At 52.1% G+C, this 24867-nt stretch overlaps 1 protein-coding gene across 4 annotated transcripts in view; it reads right to left on the bottom strand.

Moving 5' to 3' along the window:
* Tnip1 (TNFAIP3 interacting protein 1) overlaps positions 1 to 24867 on the bottom strand; it is a 55204-nt gene that overhangs the window by 24802 nt on the left and 5535 nt on the right. Inside the window, exons 1-6 of one of the 4 annotated variants that reach the window (XM_045152532.1) lie at positions 20758 to 20869; positions 7907 to 8079; positions 6961 to 7098; positions 4957 to 5042; positions 3406 to 3489; positions 1378 to 1572 (exon numbers count right to left, since the gene is read on the bottom strand). In XM_045152532.1, coding sequence (XP_045008467.1) covers positions 1378 to 1572; positions 3406 to 3489; positions 4957 to 5042; positions 6961 to 7098; positions 7907 to 8042 — 639 coding nt within the window. In that variant the 5' untranslated portion in view covers positions 8043 to 8079; positions 20758 to 20869. Of the gene's footprint in view, positions 1 to 1377; positions 1573 to 3405; positions 3490 to 4956; positions 5043 to 6960; positions 7099 to 7906; positions 8080 to 20757; positions 20870 to 24867 lie in introns of those variants that run through there. The other 3 variants (XM_045152536.1, XM_045152534.1, XM_045152535.1) reach the window with 3 other exon arrangements.

Below are 24867 nucleotides of genomic sequence, written 5' to 3'. Positions count from 1 at the left end.
CTGACCCTAGATGGGTAAGCAAGAAAAGAAAAAAAAAAATCAAGCAAACCATGTAATAAAATTATTGCAAGAGGATCACTGAATTCAAAGCCAGCCTGGAATCAGAATGAGTTCCGATCAGCCTTGGCTAGATCAAGACCCTACCTCAAGAAACAAAACAAATCAAAACAAAAAATCATTGTAAACCATAAAAGCTAAGAGGACGTAGGAGTATGATATAAAAAAGATAAATTTGGCTGGGTGTGGTGGCGCACTCCTTTAATCCCAGCATTTGGGAGGCAGAGGTAGGAGGATCACTGTGAGTTAAGGCCACCCTGAGACTACATAGTAAATTCCAGGTCAGCCTGGGCTAGAGTGAGACCCTACCTTGAAAAATCAAAAAAGTAAAGGCCCACCCAGTGTGGACAGTCACTGTGAGAAATGCTGACAGTGACCTCTTTCCCAGCTCTATGTTCCAGACTGCGCGAGCTCCTTCCTTCATGCTGCCCCCCTCAAGATAGCACTCAGGTGGGGGGGGGCATTCCCAGCTCAGGCTACTGATAGGAACAGTGAGGACAGTGGAGACCTGTGACTTGTCTAAGGACACACAGCTGTGAGGAGGCAAGACTAAGAATTTCCAAGCCCAGCCGGGCCCAGCCCAGCAAAGGAACCCCTGATACAGGGAGACTTTTCAGAGGAATTCAGTAAGGGAGGCAGGTGCAGCAGGTGTCTATGAGCACGAAATTACAAATTAGAGAAATTAAGGGTTGCCATGGTGACTCATACCCATAATACCAGATCACTGTGAGTTCGAGTTCGACGGCACCATGAGACCACATAGCGAGACCCTACCTCAATAAACAAAAAAACAGTGGAATACGACAGATAAATTTTCTAGTCCCAGCTCCACTATTTATCAGGTGGGTAAAACCAAATCCATTTTATTTTTCTCGAGGTAGGGTCTCACTGTAGCCCAGGCTGACCTGGAATTCACTATGGAGTCTCAGGGTGGCCTCGAACTCACAGTGATCCTCCTACCTCTGCCTCCCGAGTGCTGGGATTAATGGCCTCCAAATCCATTTGATGAGGACAGTTTTCTCAACTGGGAGGTGGGCACAAACGTGACCCCACCGCAGGCAGGGGCAGAGCACCCCAGCCCACTACCTCCACACTGTGCGCCGCCCACTTCTCCTTTCCTTCCTCTTCCTCATACCTTCCCACAACTTCCTGCCCTGGCTCTCTGGAATGCAGCCCTCAGGTCCCCAGGGTCTGGAGCCCCTGAAGCGCGGGAGGGGGGGCAGCACGCCTCACCTGCAGGACAGACGCGGGGAAGGGGGGCGGCACGCCTCACCTGCAGGACAGACGCGGGGGGGGGGGGGGGGGGGCGGCACGCCTCACCTGCAGGATGGACGTGCGCTGCTCGTTCTTGTGCACCTTGGAGGCCAGCCGGTTGAACTCGAGGGCCATGCGGCTCAGGTGGGTGAAGAGCTGGCTGTGGTCGGGCTCCTCGGCGCACACGCTCAGGGTGGTCTCCAGACGCTGCAGGTGAAGCGTCAGGTTGCTGTCCTCAGGGGGCGGGGGGCCCAGCTCCTGCTGTGGAGAGGGAATGTGTGGGGACCGCTCTTCACCAAAGCCTGAGCAGGCCATACCAGCTCATTCTCCCAGCGTGTCCCCATGCCTCATGACTCAGTTTCCCCTTGTGGCTCTGGCTCAGCCCAGGGAAATTCTCTAGTTACGCAGGCTCCCTGTCTGGGGCTGACTCACAGGGCAGGACCCAAGACTTCCAGCTACTGGCTGGCTGAACAGCACCGGGGCCACCTTCCTCCCCCCTCGGGGCCTCGCTGGGCAGTGAGGGCCTGTCCCCCTGGGCCTCAGCACCTCCCTCTGCTTTGCACATCCTCCCCTTCTCTCCCTTCTACAGCACAGGGTCCTGACAGGAGGAACGAAGTGAACCCAGGCAGCAGCAGCCACAGGGAGGGCGTGTCCTTATGCAAGCACCCTGATTCCTGAGTGCAGGGAGACTCAACACAGAGCAAACTGCACTCCATCTGCCTCTCAGAGGACCCAAGACTCAAAATACATCAAGAATCACAGCTCTAGACATTTCAATGAATCCTAACCTAGCAGAGCATACAAGGGACAAAACAGACTAGGGCAGGCAGGCTCTCGTCTACTCCCTCTGGAGACTCCTACCAAAGCCCAAGGAACCCCCACCTCAGGGAGCCTTCCCGATGACTGGGCTCCTAGGGAAAGGAGCAGCAGGGACAGGAGGTCAGTGAGGGTTAGGTCATGGACTGCAGACATAACAACAACTCTAAACAAACTCCTCTTGGCTATGGGCACAAGCTGCAATCCCAGCACTTGGGAGGCTGAGAAGGCTAGCCTGGGCTCCACTGTATATATACCAAAACCCTGTCTCACAAAGCCGAAGACATAGTCAGGCATGGTGGCGCACACCTTTAATCCCAGCACTCAGGAGGCAGAGGAGACCACCCTAAGACTACAGAGGGAATTCCAGGTCAGCCTGGGCTAGGGTGAAACCCTACATTGAAAAACAAAAAACAAACAGAGAAACAAAACAAAACAAAACAAAAAACAAAGACAGCACTCAGGAGGCAGGTAGGAGGATCATCATGAGTTCAAGGCCAGCCTGGAACTACAGAGTGAGCTCTAGGTCCGCCTGGGCTAGTGTGAGACCCTACTTCATAAAAAACAAGCAAGCAAGCAAGCAAACAAACAAAAAGAGCCAAAGACAAATAAAAGGAAAATCTGGGAAGCTGGATGTGGTGAGTCAGGCTTGTAATCCCAGCACTCAAGAGGCTGAAGCTACCTGCGCTCAGTGCTGCAAACAAGACAAAACAAACTTTGAGTGGGAAGGCAGGGAGGTGAGAAAGAAGGGAGGAATTGAAGACCTCTGAAGAACCTTCCAGACCTTTCACAATGACTCTCCAAAGGCCTGCCAGCTTAAGAAAGAAGAGAAAGAAGGCATGGCTCTTACAAGGTATGGAATACGCGTGTGGGCACATGCCAGGGCTGGAAGACTGCACACCCCGTTCCTGGGAGGAGCCGAGAGCTGCACAAAGGGATAACTTAGTCCCCTTAAGCTGCCCACTTCTCTGGGTAGAAGCCCACTGACCCGAAAGGCTGAGTCACGGTGTGTGGCAGTGACTGGCCGAGGTCAGCAGGTCTGGCAAAGTGCCCAGGCTTTCACAACAGTCGGGTGCCCGCATGCCCCACCGAGGAAGCCACCAGCTCAGGGACTTGCATACTGGAGCAAGAAGCAGCCCTGCCCCTGCCCTATCGAGCCCCATGTGACCCCAGGGTGCCCATGGGACCTGAGTGTCCGTCTGCCTGTCATAGTGGCACCAAGTCACCGACACAGAGGAAACAGTAGGTTGCGCCTCGGCGCTTGCACCGTCCACTCACCGTCATGCCCCTGCGGTAGCTGCCGCTTTCCAGCGGAGAACTCGGCTCTTCAGCGGGGACCACTTCAAACTCAGAGGAGGTGCCCTGTCCAGAAGAGGGAGTCAGGGGCTACCCAAGAGAAATGCACCCACCCTCTTCTGCCTCGCCCCCACTGGGAGTTGTGAGGGGACAGAAAGAAAGACAAGGTCTCTTCTCACACTTAGCTCAACCCGAGAACCCCCACCAAGTGCAGAGCTCCATTCACGTGAGATCACACAGCAGGACTCTAGACAACTGCTGCGACACTCCTTGTGATCTGAGGTCATACGGCACCTGGGAGTTTCCTCATTTGTGAGCCAGATATATCAGGACTACTTGTTTTTGTTTTTTTGTTTGTTTTGTTATTTTGAGATACGGTCTCACTCTAGCCCAGGCTGACCTGGAATTCACTATGCAGAATCAGGGTGGCCTCAAACTCACAGTGATCCTCCTACCTCTGCCAGGACTAAAGGTGTGTGCCACCATGCATGGCAAAGACTCTTTTTTTTAGGCCTTGAACTTATAAAATATTTTCATGGACTCTATCCTTCAGAGTCACACACAGAGTGGGTCAGAGGGTCACATCCCCTCTGAACAGATGAAGAAACAAGGTCACAGAAAAGCTGAGGACCTGCATGAGGCTCTAGCCACGGCAGCAGGTGGCTGCGGCTGCCCCCAGCTGACGCAGGTGGCGGCTGTTACAGCCACCAAGCAAGGCCCGAAGCTAGAAAGGCCAGCTCAGCCCCGGACGTGGGTGTGCAGAGGACCGATGTGAGGGGTCGCCCAGATGCTAAGACTTCTGCAGGATGCTCACACGCCCAAAGCGGCCAGCCAGCCCCTGCAGTTTTCACACCCCGCGGCCATTCCACACAGGGCCCACTCGCTGTTTGATCAACAGAGAGATCTACAACCCACCTGAACTGGTTCGTGGCTACAGAATTCCCATTAAACCTGCCCTTCACACTATTCGGCCTTCTCTGTCTTGGGACTGGGCAAGACAGATGGAAGTAACTGGCCGTTTCGACCTCAGCTGAGGTCTCAGCCCTGCCCTCGATAACTGCCCTTTCCTCTAGACATCCCCACAGTCACACACATGACCTTGAGGAAGGCCCTTTGCTCCTGACCTGAGGTGGAGGATGACCCTGGCTACAAATCCCTAGAGCTGAACAGCAATGGCTCTGCAGTGCTCACATCAGTCCTAGGACATCACAAAACTTCTCCAGCTAAATCTAGGGGTGGGGGCAAAGTTTCTCACCCCTCTTGGCAGGACAGATGCCATGCATGTAAGTGAGGGCTTCACATCAGACAACTAAGTAAATGAGACATTCCTTGCACTTATCAGGATCTTCCTTGCACATTTTAGCATGACTTCTTCCATTTCAAAATGGTGATCTATCCCCTCACAGTGCTCCAGGCGACTTGGTTAATACCACACAGAAGTCGGAAGGCAGTTTCTTAGCCCCAGCCCTGTTTTTTCATGTTTTTATATCCAAGGTCAAGTGACATCCAGCTACAATTCCAAATGCAACTTACGCTGGATGGAGGTTTGGGGACTGGCACTGGCTTGTCACTGGGACATGTGGGAGTGGCAGGAGGTGCCGGAAGATGCCCATCCTTTCCTGAAAAATCAAGAGAAGATGGCTGGAGACATGGGAGAGCCATGATCCTGGCCCTCAGAATGAGCCCTCGGTATAGAGTCCTCAGATGGACTTCTCCCTTGAGTTGAAGGAAAAAGGGATCTGTAACCACTGGGACTGGTAGTTTGGGAAAACAACTGGCTTTGTAGTGCTGGGGAACTTAAGCTACCTGGGAAAACCCCAAGGTGGCCACTGTTTCTTGCTACCCTGGACATCAGCGATAAGGACAGGATTTAACAAAGTGCTTTTTTTTTTTTTTTTTTAATGAGACAGGGTATCGCACTTGAGGCCCTGCAGTGTTTTCATAGTAATTCTCATGATAGCACCGTATCTTCATTTTTACCTTTTAAAATGTTTTTATTTATTTGAGAGTTGTACCTGGGCCTCTTGCTGTTGCAAACGAACTCTAGACGCATATGTCACATATGCTGGGGAACCAAACCCAGGCCATCAAGCTTTGCGAGCAAGCATCTTTAACCCCTAGCCTTCAGTATTCTTGTTTGTTTGTTTGTTTTTTGAGATAGGGTCTCACTCTAGCCCAGGCTGACCTAGAATTCATTCTGCATTCTCAGGGTGGCCTTGAACTCTCAGGGATCCTCCTACCTCTGCCTCCCCAGTGCTGGGATTAAAGGCATATATTCTTGTTTTAAAGATAAAGAAACTTGGAATTTCAAAGGGGAAAGTGGGGGGGGCAGGGAGGGCATTATCATGGGATACTTTTTATAATCATGGAAAATGTTAATAAAAATTGAGAGAAAAAAATACAAAGAAACTAAGGTTTGGCAAGGTCACGAAGTTGCCTGTATACATTCAGCCAGCACTGCAAACCCTGGACTGAAACTCAACTCTACTTCTACACCCTTGGAGGCTGGGATGGGTCTGTGCCAGTCAGAGGCTCAGAATGCTGACATGCCTCTGGCCATAGCACTACAGACTCTGTCCCCCCTCTGTCCACTCAGTAGATGTAGCCACCAGCCAAAGGATCCTAGGTCCTAAAGAGGAGCCAAGAATGGGTGTGTGGGGGTCCTTTCCTCCTGGTCTCAGACCTTGTCCTGGACTTTGGGGCACACTGGAGTAAGTGGAGTGACACAAACAGGACTTCAAACTTAAGTCACTGCATCCTTTTCCCTTAGTATTTGCACATGTGAAATACAGGGCAGAGGCTGGAGAGACGGCTTAGTGGTCAAGGTGCTCGCCTGCAAAGCCTAAGGACCCAGGTTCGATTCCCCAGTACCCACCTAAGCAAAAGGTGGCGCATGCGTCTGGAGTTCGACTGCAATGGCTGGAGGCCCTGGTGAGCCCATTCTCTCTCCTCTCTCTCTCTCAAATGAATTAAAAAAAAAAGTAAAAGAAAAAAGAAATACATAACAGAAGGCTACCATCAAATTTACCTTCTTCTCTGGGCCTCAGCTGATTGCGAAAAAGAAAAAGTGGAGGGGGTTGATGGGCATGGTGGTGCACGCCTTTAACCCCAGCAATTGGGAGGCAGAGGTAGGAAGATCACTGTGAGTTCAAGGCCACCCTGAGACTACATAGTGAATTCCAGGTCAGTCTGGGCTACAGTGAGACCCTACCTCAAAACAAACAAACAAACAAACAAAAAACCCAAAAAACAGTGGAGGGAATGAGTGGGCTTCAAGTCATAGTCTGTCTCTAAGCGACAGGGAGCAGAGCCTGGAGCGCTGTGCCTGTCACACACAGCTGCTGACATGACCAATGTGAACAAGAGTCTTTTGAAGAACCTTCCAGATCTGACCTGGGAGGGGGAGGGCGATGCTGTGGCCAAAGAATGAATGGGAGGGGAGTCTGTACCTAAGGATAAATGCCATGGGTTTGAGTGAGAAGGGAGTTCGGGTGTCCAGGGCCTAAGTGGTCTAGGGTCAGGGAAGGCAGGACATACCTGTGAGCTTGGCCAGCGGGTGGAAGGAGCCCCAGGAGGAAGCAGGCGGCGGTGGCGGCGGCTCACTGTCTTTGACCAGCTCCTCGGCCTTCTGCCGGAGCTTGGAAGCTTCCATCTGAGATTCTTCCAGGAGCTCCCCTAGAGATGCAAGGACGGGAGCCACATGGATTTCCTTCCTTGGCCAGTGCATGGTTCTCCCTACCCTAAACCTGGTCCCTCCTGAGCTCACCCCCACGCTGCTGGACCCTTACCAGAAACAGGCAAGGGTCTTGGCAGCCCAACCCCAGCCTCCCCTTCCAGGCTAGCCCTCCTCACACGGAGGGAGGGGCTCTCAGGGCCTGCCTGCAGAGCAGAGAACCTGGATAATGCAACAGCACCCTTGTCCTCGATTTCCTTTCCACAGCAGCAGAAGGAGGAATTCCATTCTCCCCCAACCACCACCATCCCAAAGTGGGGGTCTGCCAAGCAGAGAGAAAACATTTGGAAAATCAGGGTGCTGTAGGGGCAGAGGAAGAGAATGAGGAGGAGGTGTATTTGGGGAAGGTGCTGCCTGCTGGTTCAGCAGTGGGTAGGGCAGTGGGGCGCGTTGCACTGGACAGTGGAGGGACAGCAGATGGCCTTGCTGTGTCAAGCTTCTGGCCAGCCCTGCTTGCTCTACTACTCCCAGCCCACTGGCCCTCCCCTTCTCTCATGCTCCATTTTGATTCCAGGTCCAGAAATGGGGACTTCTGGTCCTCACCCCATCTCATGCATCCCCCTTAGGGTGGGGTCATCAGGGCTGGGAATGCTGTCACAGTGTTAGGAACATAAAGCTGCATCCATGAGATCAGAAGAAGCCAACACTAGGCCAGAGGGCAGGAGGTGATGGGCACAGGCGAATGCCAGCCTTGTAGCCTCCCTTGCTGGGTTGAGGGGCTGGCACATAGGGACAGACAGTCTGTTTTACCTAACATCTTTATCCCTTGCATTTTTTCCTTCAGCCGGGAATTCTCCTCCACTAGACGCTCAAAAGCTGCCGATGCCTCTCCTGGAGGCTCGCTGCCCCCAGGGTCGTAGATCCGGTAGGGTCCTCTCCCTTCCATGAGGGGTGGCTCAACCCTTCCTGTGGTGCCCACCTAGCTGCAAGGACAACAGCAGTATGTCAGTGGCCAGGCCATTGGGGCATCTTTTCTGGGGACCCCTTGCTGGTCTGACCACAGTACTGCAGAAGTCACCTCCCTGGATCAGGACACGTACAGTGACAACGTAGCTGGAGGATGGCGTTTGCTTGTGCGGGGGCACCGCACCGCGGGGTTCCCTGGGACAGCAGTGAGGCACGGGTGCCAGGTGGAGGGCGACAGAACCTGGCCTGCAGTCCACGTCCACCAAGTCCAGAAGCTGTGACGGGGTCCCTAACGCTGTGCCTTTCACAGCATCGTCCACACCCAGCGCAGTACCAGCATGAGGTGAACTCCCACTAAACACTCAGCAAGTAAGCAAATGGCGGCGAGGCCGTGGGGAGCCCTGTCCCCTCTCCTGGGGGGAGGGGATGAGAGCCTTAAACTCAACAGTGATCTTCACAGTGCAAAAGGAGGAGGAGGAACAGCCAGCTTGCCTGGACTCTGCTGACGCCACAACCTGTGCAGCAAATTTTCTGTAGTCGCAACGTGCTTTATTTCATTTGAAATCATTCAGCAAATAGTTCAAAATCCTGGTTCTGTGACCTATGGGGGCAAAACCAGTCTTCCTTTCTCCCTCCGTCCCTCCACCAATGCCCTCCTGAGTTGGCCATGTGGGACCTGTGCTGAGGAACGACCAGGAAGCCTGAGACCCCTCATGGGGATGGTTTAGGGCAGCAGAGCCCTGGCGGTGCTGGGAGCGTGGAACGTCAGGCTGAGAAAGGCCTGGACAGAGCATGGGCAGGAAAGGATGAGGCTGCACTTTACAAGGAGGCGCAGAGCCTCACGAGGAACATTCCAGGCAAGAGCTGAGCCAGTGAACACCCCCAGGTGGAAGTCCTTCCTTTCAACGCCAGTGTCTGGGGAAGACACTGGGCGAGGTGGGCCTGCTGAAGGCACTCTTCTCCAATCTGAGCTCTGCCAGGCAATGACTGACGTTGGCGCTCCGGACACGCTCTGTTTAGGGGCCCAGGGAAGAGACAAGTAACGTCACCCTCGTTTTATAAGGGGACAGCAGAGGCCCACCCCAGCAAGCTTACGCCCCTCAGCCAAACGGCAAGGCTCTGGCCCTCCTGGCACACATGGATGGGGCCCACAGCGCTCTCAAGACCGACCAACCGAAGTAACAGGAGTTCAAGTCCATTCCTGGGGTAGCTCTGGGCTAGTGAGTAATCTCTACTCTCCTTTAGCACAGAACCTCTTTGGTTAGGGATCGAACCCAGAGCCCTGCATAAGCCAGGGCAAGCACTCTACCAAATGAAGCCACATCCCCAAGGGAAAGAGATAGCTTCAACTACCCTCTTTCACTAGGAGGGTCTGCTGTGCAGGAGGGACTGGGCTGGAAGGAGAAACAAGCTTGTGATGGCACCCCCCACCCCAAGGCTGACAAACAATGAGATGAATACAAACTGCGAGATGGCCCCCTCCCCCGCCTACTGGGCCCCTTGGGGCCAAGGACAGCTGCCCACATACCACACATTGGGGACAACTTGATTGCAACTCAAAGGCTGATGCTACACAGGGGAGTAGTAAGACAGATGCACCAACGAAGGAGGGCTGACAACGTGGGTGCAGCCGTCAGCAGCACTGGTGGAGGGTGCTCCGGTGACGGTGACGCAAGTGCCCCCTCTGCTCCCTGTTTCATGCCCGCCACCACACCTGCCTGCAGTCAGAGCTGCTCGTCTGCCTGACACCCCCGTGTGCCAGAGGACGGCGTTATGCCTCTCTCTGTTCCCGTCACCGCCCCAGCAAGGAGGGCCAGGGTCCACAACGGGGACTGAGAGCTGTGGGAGGGACCTGCACTGTTCTGGTGCGTCAGCTGCGTGTTCCCAGGTCCTGCTGTTCCAGGGCCTTCAGCAAACCCAGTGTCAGCACTGTGGGTCACACACTTCCTCCTCGAGTGGCTTACCGGGCGCTGGGAAGCTCCAGGGGAGCAGAGACCAGTCCAGAACAGAGCCCCAACCAGAGCCCATGCAGGGCAGAGCCTGAAGTGATTCTGTCCCCACCTCCTATGGGGCAGCCTGAATGGTTGTCCCCAAGATAGTCAGTTTTATTGCCGCTTCTAAGGTGTGGGGGTGGACTTGGAATTCTAGTCTAAAGATAATGCAAACTAACAGAGCTTTGCCTGGAGTTCCTGAAGTGTGTGTGTGGTGGTTTGATTCAGGTGTCCCCCATAAACTTAGGTGTTCTGAATGCTAGTCTCCCCAGCTGGAGGTGGTTTATTATTGGGGGCAGGCTTATGGGTGTTACAGCCAGTGTACCCATGCCAGTGTTTGGCACACTGTCCTTGTTCCTGTTGTCCACCTGCTATTGGCCAGAGGTGATGTCCACCCTCTGCTCATGCCATTGTTTTCCCTGCCGTCATGGAGCTTCTCCCCCCCGCCCCCAGCCTGACCAAGAGCAGCAGTGTGAACCTGACTGCAACAGTGTGCTTGCTTGCTTTTGGCTTTTCTCTCTCTCTCTGCTTGGACCTGTGCAAGCAGGCCAGCTTCAGCCATTAAGGAACCCTCCCTGCTTCAATAAATCCCCTCCTCCCGTAACTGTGCCTGATCTGGAAGTTCATCCCAGCAACTAAAAGCTGTCTACTACATCTTGGAAGGCCACATTTTCAAAGCTCCCAGTGGGCTCAGCCACTGCCCCAGAGCAAAGACACCATAGCCACACCCCTCAGAGAGGTCCCAGAAGTGTGGAGGGCCCTGTTCCAGTTAGGATGGCAGACTTGAGAGGAGCTGGAGCTGAACAGCCTGGACTTAAGGGAGGACAGGGGAGGACTTCCGGCTGAGCTCAGGCCCAGCAACCAAGCGGTCAGCACATGGTCAGGACGGCTGTTCGGAAGGCAGGGAGCAAGGGTCAGAGGACCACTCTCAGAGAGGGGCTCTCAACGAAGAGAGCCCAAAGGGTTCTCCCACAGTAAGGAGGCCACCTCTGAGCTCTCGGGCAGGAGCGGTGTGTAGGAAACAGAAATAGTAACTATGAGGCTATCCATGAACAGGGAGGGTGTAGAGGGGCTAGAGAGATGGCTCGGTGGTTAAGGCACTTACCTACAAAGCCTAACAACCAGGGTTCAACTCCCCAGGATCTACATAAAGCCAGATGCACAAAGTGGCACATGCACCTAGAGTTCTTTTGCAGCTGCTGGAGGCCCTGGTGTACCCATTCTTTCTGCCTCTCTTCTCTCCCTCTACACTCTCTCTGCTTGCAAATAAATAAATAAAACATAGAAGGGGTTAGACTACGGTGTGTGGAAGGGGACAGGCAGTACCAAGCCCCCCTCACATGGGACAGGGGCTGGTTTTCAGAGTCCAAGCTTACCTGGTTCTCCCTCAGGACCCACTGAGGCCCAGGGTCTGAGGGGCTCAGCATACCACAAAGGCCCATTTCCTGTGGGTCTGTATCCACGTTACCCAGAAGCCACTGATCACCAGGCAGCCCACCAGTGGCAGGACACCAACCAAAACTAGAAAGAGCCACTGGTGACGTAGGGTAGTTCTGGACTGAGTGTGAGTGGTGGGGGCTCCCTGCAGCCCTGCCCTGGAGGGGCTCGGGGCTGCCCATCAGAACCAAAATGGGCTAGTTTGAAGGCAGAAAGGGGCCCAGACAAGTAGGTCACAGAAAGCAAAAATGAGACAATACTGTGCAGACTGTACGTGCCCACAGTGAGCAACAGGAGAAGGCAGAACCTAAGGGAGGCAGGAGACCCATGCCCCAGCCCAGCCTCATCCAGAAGAGCGGGCGAGCTTCACAACAATTTATACTGAGCTTCTGCAAGGAAACCTTCCAGCCTGTTGGAGGCCATCTTGCCATAAGGAGGTGGGTGGGGTGGGAAGAACACAGCGGCAAGGCTTCCCTGACCTCCACCCATACGGCCACAGCCGCCAGCAAACTAAACTAAGTCCCTGGCATTGTTTTTTCATCTGACTGTCCCGACAGCCTTGGAGAGACCTGGGCAGAGCAGGTCATACACGGGATCACTGCAGACTTGCTTGGAACTCCATGAGCTCCACTTTGTGCCCAAGGCTGCAAAGCCCTCCCAGTTCAGAGGGGGCGGCTACAGCAAGCCAGGCCATGGGACTACGCGACAGTCATGGTGGCCAATGTCTGCTCCCCAGCAGATGCAGGAGTGCCAGAGTTTGGCTGGGACAGGGGAAGGAAAGAAGGGGCGTGGTAGCGCACGCCTTTAATCCCAGCTTTAATCCCAGCATTTGGGAAGCAGAGGTAGGAGGATCACCATAAATTCAAGGCCACCCTGAGACTACATAGTGAATTCCAGGTCAGCCTCGGCTAGAGTGAGACCCCCTACCTTGGAAAAAGAAAAAAGAAGGGGTCTACAGGAAGGAGAACTCAGAGGCCTATACTGGTGTCCACTCTCCTCCCCCTCTGCTACACACCCTTGGGCACACTGGAGGGGAGGAGCCTAGACGAGTCACAGGTGCCTTGGAATTAGGAGGGAGGGTCCACTCAGGGGAGGGGGCAGGGAGAGGCATGGAGGCATGCAGGGTACCACACTGTGGAGGTCCCGTGTGCAGCATCGCCCCAGGCCCAGCTCGGTCCACAGTGCAAGCTGCAGGACACTGAACCACCCACTCACGCGTGCGCACACGCACACTCTGCGCTGCGGCTGCTTATCTGGGAAACAGGAACGAAAGAAGGTACAAAGGGCAGATGAAAGAGCTCAAGTGAAGCACTATGCCTGTAGTTGTGCAGGAACCTTCACTTTGGCCTTACAGTTCCTGATCACATATTTATTCAGCAAGAAGCTTACACAATTCTGTGATGAAATTCCCAAGATAACAACCAGTGTACAGTACCTAGCTCACTATCTGGCACATAGCAGGTACTCAGCAAAAGGGCGACGCTACCCCCCACTGTGCCCAGCGGATCCAAGGGCAACGGCCTGTCCCCAGAAATCCACTTTTATTTTTTAAAATTTACTTTTATTTACTTGAGAGGGAGGGAGAGGCACATAAGAGAGAGAGAGTGGGTGCACCGGGGCGTCCATCTGCTGCAAATGAACTCCAGATACATGTGTCCCCTTGTACATCTATCTTTCCATGGGTACTGGGGAACTGAACCCAGGTCGTTAGGCTTTGCAGGCATGCACCTTCACCACTAAGTCATCTCTCCATCCCCCCAAATCTTTTTTTTTTCTAATACATAAAAACGTACATGTGCGTGCGTGCGTGTGTGCACGTGCGTGCGTGTGCAGCCAGCCCAGGTGACCACCTTAGGTGTCATTCCACAGTAGTAATACCATCTACCTTTTCATGTGTATGGTTGAGACAGGATCTCTCATAGGCTAGGCTGGCTGGGTGGTGGACCCCAGGGATTTGCCTGTCACCAGGGCTAGGATGACAAGCATGTGTAACCACACCTGGCTTTTGTTTGTTTTTCAAGGTAGGGTCTTGCTTTAGCCCAGGCTGACCTGGAATTCAGTATGCAGTCTAAGGGTGGCCTCGAACTCACAGTGATCCTCCTGCCTCAGCCTCCCAAGTGCTGGGATTAAATAAAGGCCACCATGCCTGGCTAATACCTGGCATTTTTACATGGGTTCTGGAGATCAAAGTCAGGTTCTCATGCTTGAAAGGTAAGCACTTTGCTCACTGAGCCATCCCATCTTTATTTTTATTTTTTTATTTTTTTGGTTTTTTGTTTTCTTTTTCTTTTTTTTTTTTTTTTGGTTTTTCGAGGTAGGGTCTCACTGTGGTCCAGGCTGACCTGGAATTAACTCTGTAGTCTCAGGGTGGCCTTGACCTCATGGCGATCCTCCTACCTCTGCCTCCCGAGTGCTGGGATTAAAGGCGTGTGCCACCACGCCCGGCTTTTTTTTGTTTTTTGAAGTAGGGTCTCACTCTAGCCCAGGCTGACCTGGAATCACTAAGTAGTCTCAAGGTGGTCTTGAACTCATGGCGATCCTCCTACCTCTGCCTCCCAAGGGCTGGGATTAAAGGTGTGCGCCACGACCAGCCCGGCTATTCCATCTTTTAAGGAGTCTTTCAGTGTCAGCCAGCCTGTGGCTTCCACTTCATTTCAGATCACCTACCAACAGTCATTGCTAGCAGCCTCCACTAGAGAAGATGCAGCCACCAGAAGCTTAGGACGCCAGGATATAACCCCAGCCCTTGAGAGGCAGAGGCAGAGGCAGAGGGATTTCGAGTTTGAAACCTAGGCTAAGCAACGAGATCGGTCTCAGAAAGAAAGCAGTCTATGAACCAAGGTGCTGTGTGGCTCATGAAAAACTGGGAAGCCTCTGATGTCATTTCCCTTAGCTGTGAAGTGTCCTGCCATTCCATCTAAGGACAAGAGGAAGTGAGCAGCTGTGAGCTCACTGTGGACAACATGACTGCCCACACTCTGCTTTTAGGATGACCTCCAGTTTCAAGATTGGAACAACTGGCCCAGGTCCATCTAGCCGAGCATGGGCTGGATTCAGGACATGAAGCCACTCTGTAACATGTGATGGAGGACACATGCCTCTGACACTGGATCAGATCCATGCATGGGACACGCAGCACTGAGTGGGACCCCTCCTGTGGATGATGGGCACTGGGAGGTGACAACATGTCCACACAGGCCTGGTCATCACAGTGACTGTACTGCTGTGGAAGGGAACTGGGGATGGGAGGACATATGCGGGGGCACACGGGAAGTCTCTAACCCTTCCGCTTGTTTTGCTATAAACCTAAAACTGCCCTTTAAAATAAGTGGGGCGTGGTGGCGCACGCCTTTAATCCCAGCACTAAAGAGGCAGAGGTAGGAGGATGGCCATGAGTTCGATGCCACCCTGAGACTACATAGTGAATTCCACATTAGCCTGGGCTTGAGTGAGATCCTACCTCAAAACAAAAAACAAAACAAAAATACGACCTCAGGACAACAGGGCCTGGCATCCAAATAGTCCTCTCTCTTTTGGTCCCCAACATGTCAGGTCACAGCTAGCTTACCCAACCTTACAACTCCCCCTCTAAGAAAGATGCCAATTTATTTAACTTATTTATTTGTTGTTCTTCACTCTAGCTCAGGCTGACCTGGAGTTCACTGTGTAGTCTCAGGGTGGCCTTGAACTCATGGAGATCCTCCTACCTCTGCCTCCAAGTGCTGGGATTAAAGGAGTGCGCCACCATGCCCGGCTAAGGATGCCAATTTCTGAGAACACTTCTTCAACCTTAATACTAAGTATGGTAAGAGGGTTCACGGATTCTAGCCGGGCTCTGCTCCCCCCATGCAGGCTTTACTTTCCTTGGGCAGAGAAAGAACCATGGAGCTGTATATAAACCAGAAAATGGGGTGTGGAATGACCAAGGGTCTTTACACTTCTAAAGGTGTCATGTCCTGTCAGATGAGGGTCACAGCTGAGGGAACACTGAAGCTGGGCAGGGCACATGCTGTGTAGTGTATGGGAATCAGTCCTAGGCCCCGCCTGCTTGGAAAATGCCAGCACAGGAGTAGACTCCCTGGAGCCAGGACTTCCACCCCCACGCACCTGTGTGGCCACCTGGCTTGTCCACTGCAAAGGAAGGAGGAGTCCCAGATGCCCATCTCACAGAGCCACCTCAGGACTCAGTGCCTAGGGAATAGCTGCACAGCCCTATGGGGACAGTCCTCACACAGGGAGGCAGCCAACCCTCACTTGTCACTGCTTCTCATGAGCAGGTCATGAGACGAACAAGAACTTCCTGCCACAGTAGGATGACTGCTGAGGTCTGCCTGTGGGGCTGCGAACAGCAGAGCTGCTGTGCCCCTTCTGAGGGTCCAGGACCCTCCCTGCTCATGGGACAATGCAAAGAAGGCCCATGAAGGCCTGGCCAAGCAGGAAGCAACTGCAATTGCTGGAGCTAATAAGGATGGCCCAATGGCTGGGTTATTACTGTTTTGGGATGATTTTATTTTATTTTATACTTTAGAGGATTTTTTTGTTTTGCTTTGTTTTGTTTTGTTCTGTTTTTCAAGGCAGTGTCTCACTCCAGCCCAGGCTAACCTGGAACTCATTCTGTAGCTCCAGGCTGGTCTCGAACTCATGGTGATTCTCCTACCTCAGCCTCCCAAGTGATGGGATTAAAGGTGTCATGTCCTGCTACCACGCCTGGTCTGATTTTTTTTTTTCCTTTCTTTCTTTAAGTTAGGGTCTTGATCTAGCCCAGGCTGACTTGGAATTCACTCTGCAGTCTCAGGGTGGCCTCAAACTCATGGTGATCCTCCTACCTCTGCCTCCTGAGTGCTAGGCTCAAACCCAGAGTTTTGTGAATGAGGCAAACACTCTACCAACTAAGCCACATGCCCAGCCCCAACAGCTATTCAGAGGCCAGGCACTGAGCAAAAGGTGACAGAGGTGGGTTATCCAGAATCACAGGCCCAGGCCCCAGTCTGGATTTCCCCATCTGCCCACTCTGACATTACATCCCTCTGGAAGCCCCTCTTGACTATCAGGAACCTCCAGATGACTCCACAGCCCTGTCACAGCCACAAACATTCACCCAGTGCTGGATTACATGCTGCCAGGCCAGCACAGTGCTCCCCACATACCATGCCCTGAACACTGCCCAGCCTGGGGCTCAGAAGCCATCAGGAAGTGTTCTGTTCAGCACCAGCTCGATAAGAGCCTCAGTTGGCTTCCTCATCCATGAATTGCACCACTGTTCTAGATTCTTCTCCTCTACTCCTTCAGCAGATCTCACCCTAGACACTGTTCTCCAGAGGTATGGACATACCTACAGAAGCTAAAGAGGTCCCTGCTCTCACACTTACACGGAAAGAGAAGAAGGGGGATGTGGCCCAGTTGGTAAAGTACTTGCCCAGTATACAGGAAACCCTGGGTTTCACCCAGCACCATATAAAGTAGGTGGTGAACACCTGTAATCCCAGCACTCAAGAGGTAGGGGAAAGAGCCGGACGTGGTGGCACACACCTTTAATCCAAGCCCTTTGCCTCAGGAGGCAGAGGTAAGAGGGTTGCCTTGAGTTCAAGGCCACCCTGAGAGCACACAGTGAATTTCAGGTCAGCCTGGGCTAGAGCAAGACCCTACCTCAAAAAACAACAACAAAAAAAAAAAAAAAAAAAAAGAGAGAGACAGACAGACAGACACACAGAGAGAGGTAAGAGAATCTGAAGTTCAAGATCATCCTCTTTTACATGGAAATTTCAGTCTATGAAATTTCAAGGCCTGCCTGGGCAGGTGGACATGGTGGCATACACGTCTTTAATCTCAGCACTCACTCTGGAGGCAAAGGTAGTAGGATCTCTGTGAGTTCAAGGCCAGCCTGAGTCTACAAAGTGAATTCCATATCAGCCTGGGCTAGAGAGAGATCCTACCCTGAAAAACCAAAAGAGAGAGAGAGAGAAATTTCAAGGTCAGCCTTGGCTACATGAGATCTTATTTCAAAGGAGAAAAAAAATTAGACAATAAGTAAAATTGCTATATACTAGCCATTAAATTCTGTTCATGTACTTTCTCACCTGCAAATAAAACTTATTTAGAGTAAGATAAATAAATTTAAAAATTAAAAATATAACAGAAAGTGAAAAAGGGGGATATTTTGCATAGAAAGGCCAGGGAAGGTCCCTCTGTGGAAGTGACATTTGAGCTGAGACTGCAGAGATAAAGAAAAGGCAGCCACAGCAGGGCTGGGGGACCGACTTCCAGAGAGCAGAGCAAAGACGGCAGGCCAGGCGTGAAGCCTGAGCAGGCTGGCGGCTCGGCCAGGTCACAGGAGCACAGGAGGGAGGTAGAAGCAGTGGAGGGAAGCCGACAGACGGCCTGCAGCACCACCAAGCTCAGATCAGGTCGGCCTGACCCAACTGACATCCGCGCCCAGTCACAGCAGCACTGGGGGAAAGGGTGTGAGTCAGATCCAAGGCTTGCTGGGGCCCTGAAGGTGTTGATGTGGGCATCCAGGGGCAAGCCCCCACACTCAGTCACACTGTACCCACACAGCCTGGCCACACAGCATGTAAAACATGGGGCACTTCCTCGTGCAGTCTCCTAAGGGGCAGGATCAAATGCGTCCGTGAAGGGCCAGCTCTTGATCACATGACACAACCATGACAACGGTTCTGGACAGTGGGGAGAAACAAGCAAACAAGCAAGCCAGAGTTCCTATCGCTGGGGATGTGGCTCTGGGTTCCATCTCCAGCACTGCATAAAACCAGGTGTGGTAACACACACTTGGCCCAGCATTTAGGTGGAGGCAGGAAGATCAACAGTTCAAGTTCATCCGCAGCTATACACTGAAACTGGGACCAGCCTGGGCTACTTGAGAGCCTATCAGCAAAACAACAAAAACGAGCAGGCTCCAGAAGACTGGTCCTGGGAAGTCTTCAGGTCTATGGAACTCAGCTTCCTCATCTGAAAACTAAGACTCCTCTCGGATGCTTACACTAACGGGGACTCAGCATGGTGGTGCAAACGTGTAACCTCCTCCTGGAGATGACGGCAAGAAGATGGGGAGTTCAAGCTCATTCTCAGCTATACAATGTTTGGGGCCAGACTGAGAAACACAAGACCTTGTCTCAAAAAAACAACCAAAAAACAAAAACCAAGCCAGGCATGGTGGCACACACCTATAATCCCAGCACTCGGGAGGCAGAGGTAGGAGGATCACTGTGAGTTTGAGGCCACCTTCAGATTACACAGTGAATTCCAGGTCAGCCTGGGATAGAGTGAGACCCTACCTGGAAAAACCAAAACCAAAAACCACAGGGCCCAGCATGCAAAGTGGTTACCATACCAGCCTGAGGACCGGGGTTCCTGGCTCTGTAATTCCCAAGTGCCTGTGAGGTGGAAGACAGAGACTGGGACTCCCCAGAGGCTCAAGGGCCAGCTAATCTTGAGCACTCAGTGGCAAACAAACAAACAAACAAACAAACAAAAAAACCCTGTCTCAAACAAGGGATGGAAGTTAAGAAACAGCTCTCAGGTGGACATGGTAGTGCAAACCTTTAATCCCAGCACTCAGGAGGAGGAGGAGGAGCGCCATGAATTTGAGGCCACCTTGAGACTACATAGTGAATTCAGGTCAGCCTGGGCTAGAGTGAGACCCTACCTTGAAAAGTACAAAAAAGAAATAGCTCTGAAGGTTGTTCTCCGACCTCCACACATGTCCACACATATATAAACTCAATCCCCTCCCCCCCACACACACACACGTGAAAGATTTTTAAATATATGAGATACTGTATGTAAACTAGCTTAACACTTGTGGTGTCATAGTGTGAACAGTTGTTAGTTTATCACGATTGGTTTCACCACAATTGTTTGCTCTGTACAGAGATACATCACAGGGCTCTGTGAATTTGCATAAAGGACTCCACCCTCCTAATACAAAGTCCTTTGTCCAAGATTAAAAGAAATTCTGTGCGTCCCCTTTACTGTCCACTAATGAGAGGCTGAATTCCCCTCTGCCACACCCCCATTGTTAAGAAAATGAGTAAGAGCTGACTGAATCCGTTTTGACGTGGCAATGAAATAAAAATGATGCAGCAGGAATCCACACAGTTCTTTGCACTGTCATTCTGCAACTGGGAGGAGACGGATGAAGCTGTCTTCTGCAAGCCATCATCCACGAAAAGTCCTTCCCTCCCCTTACCATAAAAGTTTCTCAGTGGTTGCCACAAAATTCCCATCCACTCCTGGACACACAGTAATGACTTCCATACCCAACGAACTCACACACGGGCAGCATGGCTTCCTACAGTGCAAAACTCACACAAATGCTAAAATTAACTCCAGCTCCTAATTCTCTTCTAGAAACTCACTACGTCTCCCCTAGAGGCAGAGGGCACAAGTCTTCCACAGTGTGCAAAATAAATTCAACAAAACGAGAAAGGTGCTGGCACACCTTTAATTCCAGCACTGGGGAGGCAGAGTAAGGAGGATCGTCATGAGTTCGAGGCCACCCTGAGACTACACAGTGAATTCCAGGTCAGCCTGGTCTAGAACAAGACCCTGAAAAACAAAAACTAGTGACCGGGTTCAAGCCCTCACTTTGCTATTCGCTAGCTGTGTGACAGTGCCTCGGATTTCCTCAAGTGGTAAGATGGGGCTGGAGGGATGGCTCAGCGGTTAAGGCGTTTGCCTGCAAAGCCTAAGGATCCCAGTTCGATTCTCCAGGACCCACGTAAGCCAGATGCACAGGGAGGCACGTGCATCTGGAGTTCGATTGAGGTGGCTGGAGGCCCTGGCGCACCCATTTTCTCTCTCTCTCTCAAGTAATGATAATAAATTACTTAAACGGTAAAATGGAGTTTTCCAATCAATAAGTGGCGTCCGTGTTGGGGATGGATGTCACCACTAAGCGCACACGGCGTCTACGTCGACGTGTGGACCGGTCTCGGGCGGTTAGGTGTTATTACTGCTCTTTTTCCCTCATCATCCCACGTGCCCACGGCTTCCAAAACTTCACAGCCAACTACCAGCGCCGAGCGGAGACGCTCCTCCCGCAGTGCGCACGCGCCGCCCGCCGCGCCCCACGCCCCGCCAAGGGAGTCCGCGACAGCCGGGCCGCCCGGGCACCGCGCGCCCCGCGCCCGGGCGCCCAAGCCTCCTCCTCCGGCCCGACCTCCCACCGCACGCGCGGTCACTGAGGGCCCCCGGGCCGGCCTTCCTTCCTTCCTCCCCTCCACGCCCGCGGCGGCCCAGCCGGCTTACTATGAGGACAGCGACCCGCTCACCGCGTCCAGCCCCGAGGCCAGGCTCCGTCGCCGCCGCCGCCGCGCAGCTCGGCTTCCAGGGCCGGGGCTGGGGTGACGAGCGGGGGGATTGGGGAGGACGCGGCCCAAGACCAGGAAGTGCAGGGGGCCAGGCAAGCCCCACCCCTGGGAAAGTCCCTGGAGATGGACGGGCCGATAGACCAGTGGCGTCGCTTGCTGCAGCTCTGTGGGCGGGGCCCGCGGGGTTAAACAGCCAACGTCCCGGGTGTCCACCGGGTCTGAGCGCCGGCCGGGGAGAGTGGGCGTTGCAGAGCCATGGCCGGCGGCCCAGGCCACCGAAAACTTTCCAATCCTCGGGCGGTGGCGGTGGGGGGGGGGGGGACGGGGAGAGGAGGGGGACTCGATCTCTGAAACGGAGGCATTCGGAGGCCCGGCCCTCCTGCCTGCAGTCTTGGCTAGGCGGTACCAATTCCCGGCTGAAGGGCCCTGGAAGACCTCCTCCTCCGCAGGAGAATTAAGAGTTCAAGGCCAGGGCTGGAGAGATGGCTTAGCGGTTAAGTGCTTGCCTGTGAAGCCTAAGGACCCCGGTTCGAGGCTCGGTTCCCCAGGTCCCTCGTTAGCCAGATGCACAAGGGGGCGCACGCGTCTGGAGTTCGTTTGCAGAGGCTGGAAGCCCTGGCGCGCCCATTCTCTCTCTTTCCCTCTATCTGTCTTTCTCTCTGTGTCTGTCACTCTCAAATAAATAAATAAATTAAAAAAAAAAAAAAAAGAGTTCAAGGCCAGCTTGGGCTTCATGAAGCCCGGTATCACAAGAATCTATATGTTACTATAAATGTTTTTGTGCACTTTTTTTGTTTGTTTTGAGGCAGGGTCTGACTCTAGCCCAAGCTGACCTGGAATTCACTCTGTAGTCTCAGGGTGGCCTCGAACTCAGCGATCCTCCTACCTCTGCCTCCTTAGTGCTGAGATTAAAGGTGCGCGCCACCACGCCTGGCTTTGTGCACTTTTGCCACAGTTTGTGAGGCTGGCATGCATTGCTTTCATCTTAGAGTTACCCTAGTGAAGGGTGGTCATACACTACCCACCTCCTTTTATATACAAGGTGCAAAGATCTTAGATGACCTCAATAATGGACTACCATGATCCAAACCCAGATGGGCAAATTCAGAAGCTGGTTCATACAAGCAACCTGAAGAATGGGGATAATTGTACCCTGCAGTGATGGTGGCGAGTAACTAGAGGCTGAAGCCTGGCACACAGTAGGCATGATAAAGAAAGGATCAAACAACTCGCTTTAGGGTTAAGGACATTTTGTTTGTAACAATGCCTCATGTACTATAAGCTGGCCTGGAACTCACTGTGTAGCACAGGCTAGCATGAATCTGTCCTCCCCCAAGTGCTGGTATTATAGGCTTGGTCCACCAAACCCAACACAGAGATGAATTATTTTATTTTATACAGGTGAATTTTCATTCCAAAAAGTTAGGGCTGAGCCAGGCATGATGCACACCTTTGATCCTAGCACTTAGGAGGCAGAGGTAGGAGGATCACCGTGAGTTGGAGCCACCCTGAGATTACATCATGAATTCCAGGTCAGCCTGGGCTAGAGTAAGACCCTACCTTGAAAAACAAAAACAACAACAACAAAAAAGTTGGGGCTAGAGAAATGGGTCAGCAAGGTGCTTGCTTGCAAGGTGTGATGGCCTAGGTATGATTCCCCAGTATCTAGTAAAGACAGATTCACAAAGTGGTACATGTGTCTGGAGTCCATTTGCCTTGGTATAATCTTTCTTCCCCCATTCCTCTAATAACTAAATAAAACTGTTTTAAAACAAAAAGTGGAAAGGCTTGACCTTGGGGTAAAGGACAGCTCTTTATAAAAATGTCAATATATTGGGCTGGAGAGATGGCTTAGCGGTTAAGCGCTTGCCTGTGAAGCCTAAGGACCCCGGTTCGAGGCTCGGTTCCCCAGGTCCCATGTTAGCCAGATGCACAAGGGGGCGCATGCGTCTGGAGTTCGTTTGCAGAGGCTGGAAGCCCTGGCGCGCCCATTCTCTCTCTCTCCCTCTATCTGTCTTTCTCTCTGTGTCTGTCGCTCTCAAATAAATAAATTAAAAAAATAATAATAATAAATGTCAATAGAAGCCAGGCATGGTGGCACACACCTTTAATCCCAGCACTCGGGAGGCAGAGGGAGGAGGATCACCATGAGTTCAAGGCCACCCTGAGATTACATAATGAAGTCCAAGTCAGCCTGGGCTAGAGTGAGACCCTACCTTGAAAAACCAAAAAAAAAAAAAAAAAAAAAAAAAAAGAAAAAGAAAGAACGAAAGGTCGATATAGTTTTAAGAAAAACATACAATGGGCTGGAGAGATGGCTTAGTGGTTAAAGTGCTTGCCTGCAAAACCAAAGTATCAGGTTTGATTCCCCAGGACCCACATAAGCCAGATGCACAAGGTGGCGCATGCATCTGCAGTTCATTTGCAGTGGTTGGAGGCCCTGGTACACCCATTCTCTCTCTTTCTCTCTGTCCCCCCCCCCCAAATAAATAAAAATAAAATATTTTAAAAAATAGCTGGGATCCAGGCATGGTGGTACATGCTTTTAGTCCCAGCACTTGGGAGGCAGAGGTAGGAGGACTGCTGTGAGTTCAAGGCCACCCTGAGACTACTGAGTGAATTCTAGGACAGCCTGAGCTAGGATAAAACCCTACCTCAAAAACCCAATAAATAAATAATAAAAATTTTCTAATAATGTGCATTGCATGGGCACACCAAAGTCTCTTCCTGGTGCAAACAAATGCTCATCCTATTTCATTTTCCTTCCCCCCCCCCCCATCCAATTCTACATGAGTGACTGAGGAACTGAATCCAGGCCAACAGGCTTTGCAAGCCAAATGTCTTTAACCACTGAGAAGCCTTTCCAGTCCCTGCCCCCAGCACTTTTTCTTAATAGTTACACTTTGTGAGAAAACTTGTCCTTTTAAAGTTATTACATTATTGCTCCTACCCCTTCTATCCTTATAAGTCTTGGTTTGACTCCAGAGCATTGCACCATGAGAGAAGCCATGGAGACTGTTGGTTATAATCTCCTCCTTGACAGGTAAATTGAGACCTTGGCATAGAAAGGGACAGCTCAAGGCCACACAAGTTGAGTGATACAATCAGAGCTAGAACCCAGGGCCTTGACTTCCAGTCCTATTTGCTCTGTCCTGACCACAGCCTCTGGATACGATGAGGTTCTAGATCCTACCAGCCGCTTACTACCCCCGTGACGTCTAAGTCGCATGTTCCATTCTGAAGAATGGGGATAATTGGACCCTGCAGTGATGGTGGCAAGTAACTAGAGGCTGGAGCCTGGCACACAGTAGGCATCTGAGAAAGCATGGTGGTGTGCACATGAGGGTTACATTCCTTGGGTTGCATTTCATTGGTAAACTCAGCAATACAATCTCACTGGACTCAATCCCATAGATTAAGGACATGGAGGGGATGGAGAGCAGGTCGCTGAGCCTGACGTCTTTGCCCGGCCCCTTTCCCCCTTTAGCCTCGAAGGGGATTTCCAGGTCAGGAAGCTGGGGCCTGGCCCTGGGAGCTGAGTGACTCAGACAGGTGGCAACATCTTGTTCTTCCAGAGTGACAGCAAGCACCAGGGCAAAGCCCCACCCAAGAGAAGAACCAGGCTGCCTGTGTTTTGTTTTAGCTCACTTTGTTTTCTGCCACTCCCTGCTCTACCACCTCTGCCAAGGTGGCCCCAAGGTCAGATCCAAATGCACACTTGAAATTAAAAAAAAAGAACCAAAAAAAAATCTATCTATAATCAATCTATCTCTGAGTTAAGAGCCAGGAGGAAAAGCCAAAGGACCCCTGTTCAATTCCCTGGGACCCACGTAAGCCAGATGCATAAGGTGGAACATGCATCTGGAGTTCATTTGCAATGGCTGGAGGCCCTGGTGTGCCCATTCTCTTTTTATCTGCCCCTCTTTCTCTCTCAAATAAATAAATAAAATGTTAAAAAAAAAAAAAAAGAGCCAGGGGTGGCAGGATGTGTTATAAAGCATTAAAAAACATCAGGAGGCTGGAGAGATGGCTTAATGGTTAAGGCGCT

Source organism: Jaculus jaculus, chromosome 6 (assembly GCF_020740685.1).
Source record: "Jaculus jaculus isolate mJacJac1 chromosome 6, mJacJac1.mat.Y.cur, whole genome shotgun sequence".
Taxonomy (NCBI): Eukaryota; Metazoa; Chordata; class Mammalia; order Rodentia; family Dipodidae; genus Jaculus; species Jaculus jaculus.
Note: the sequence above shows the minus strand (reverse complement) of the source record. Positions and strands in the feature narration are given on the sequence as shown.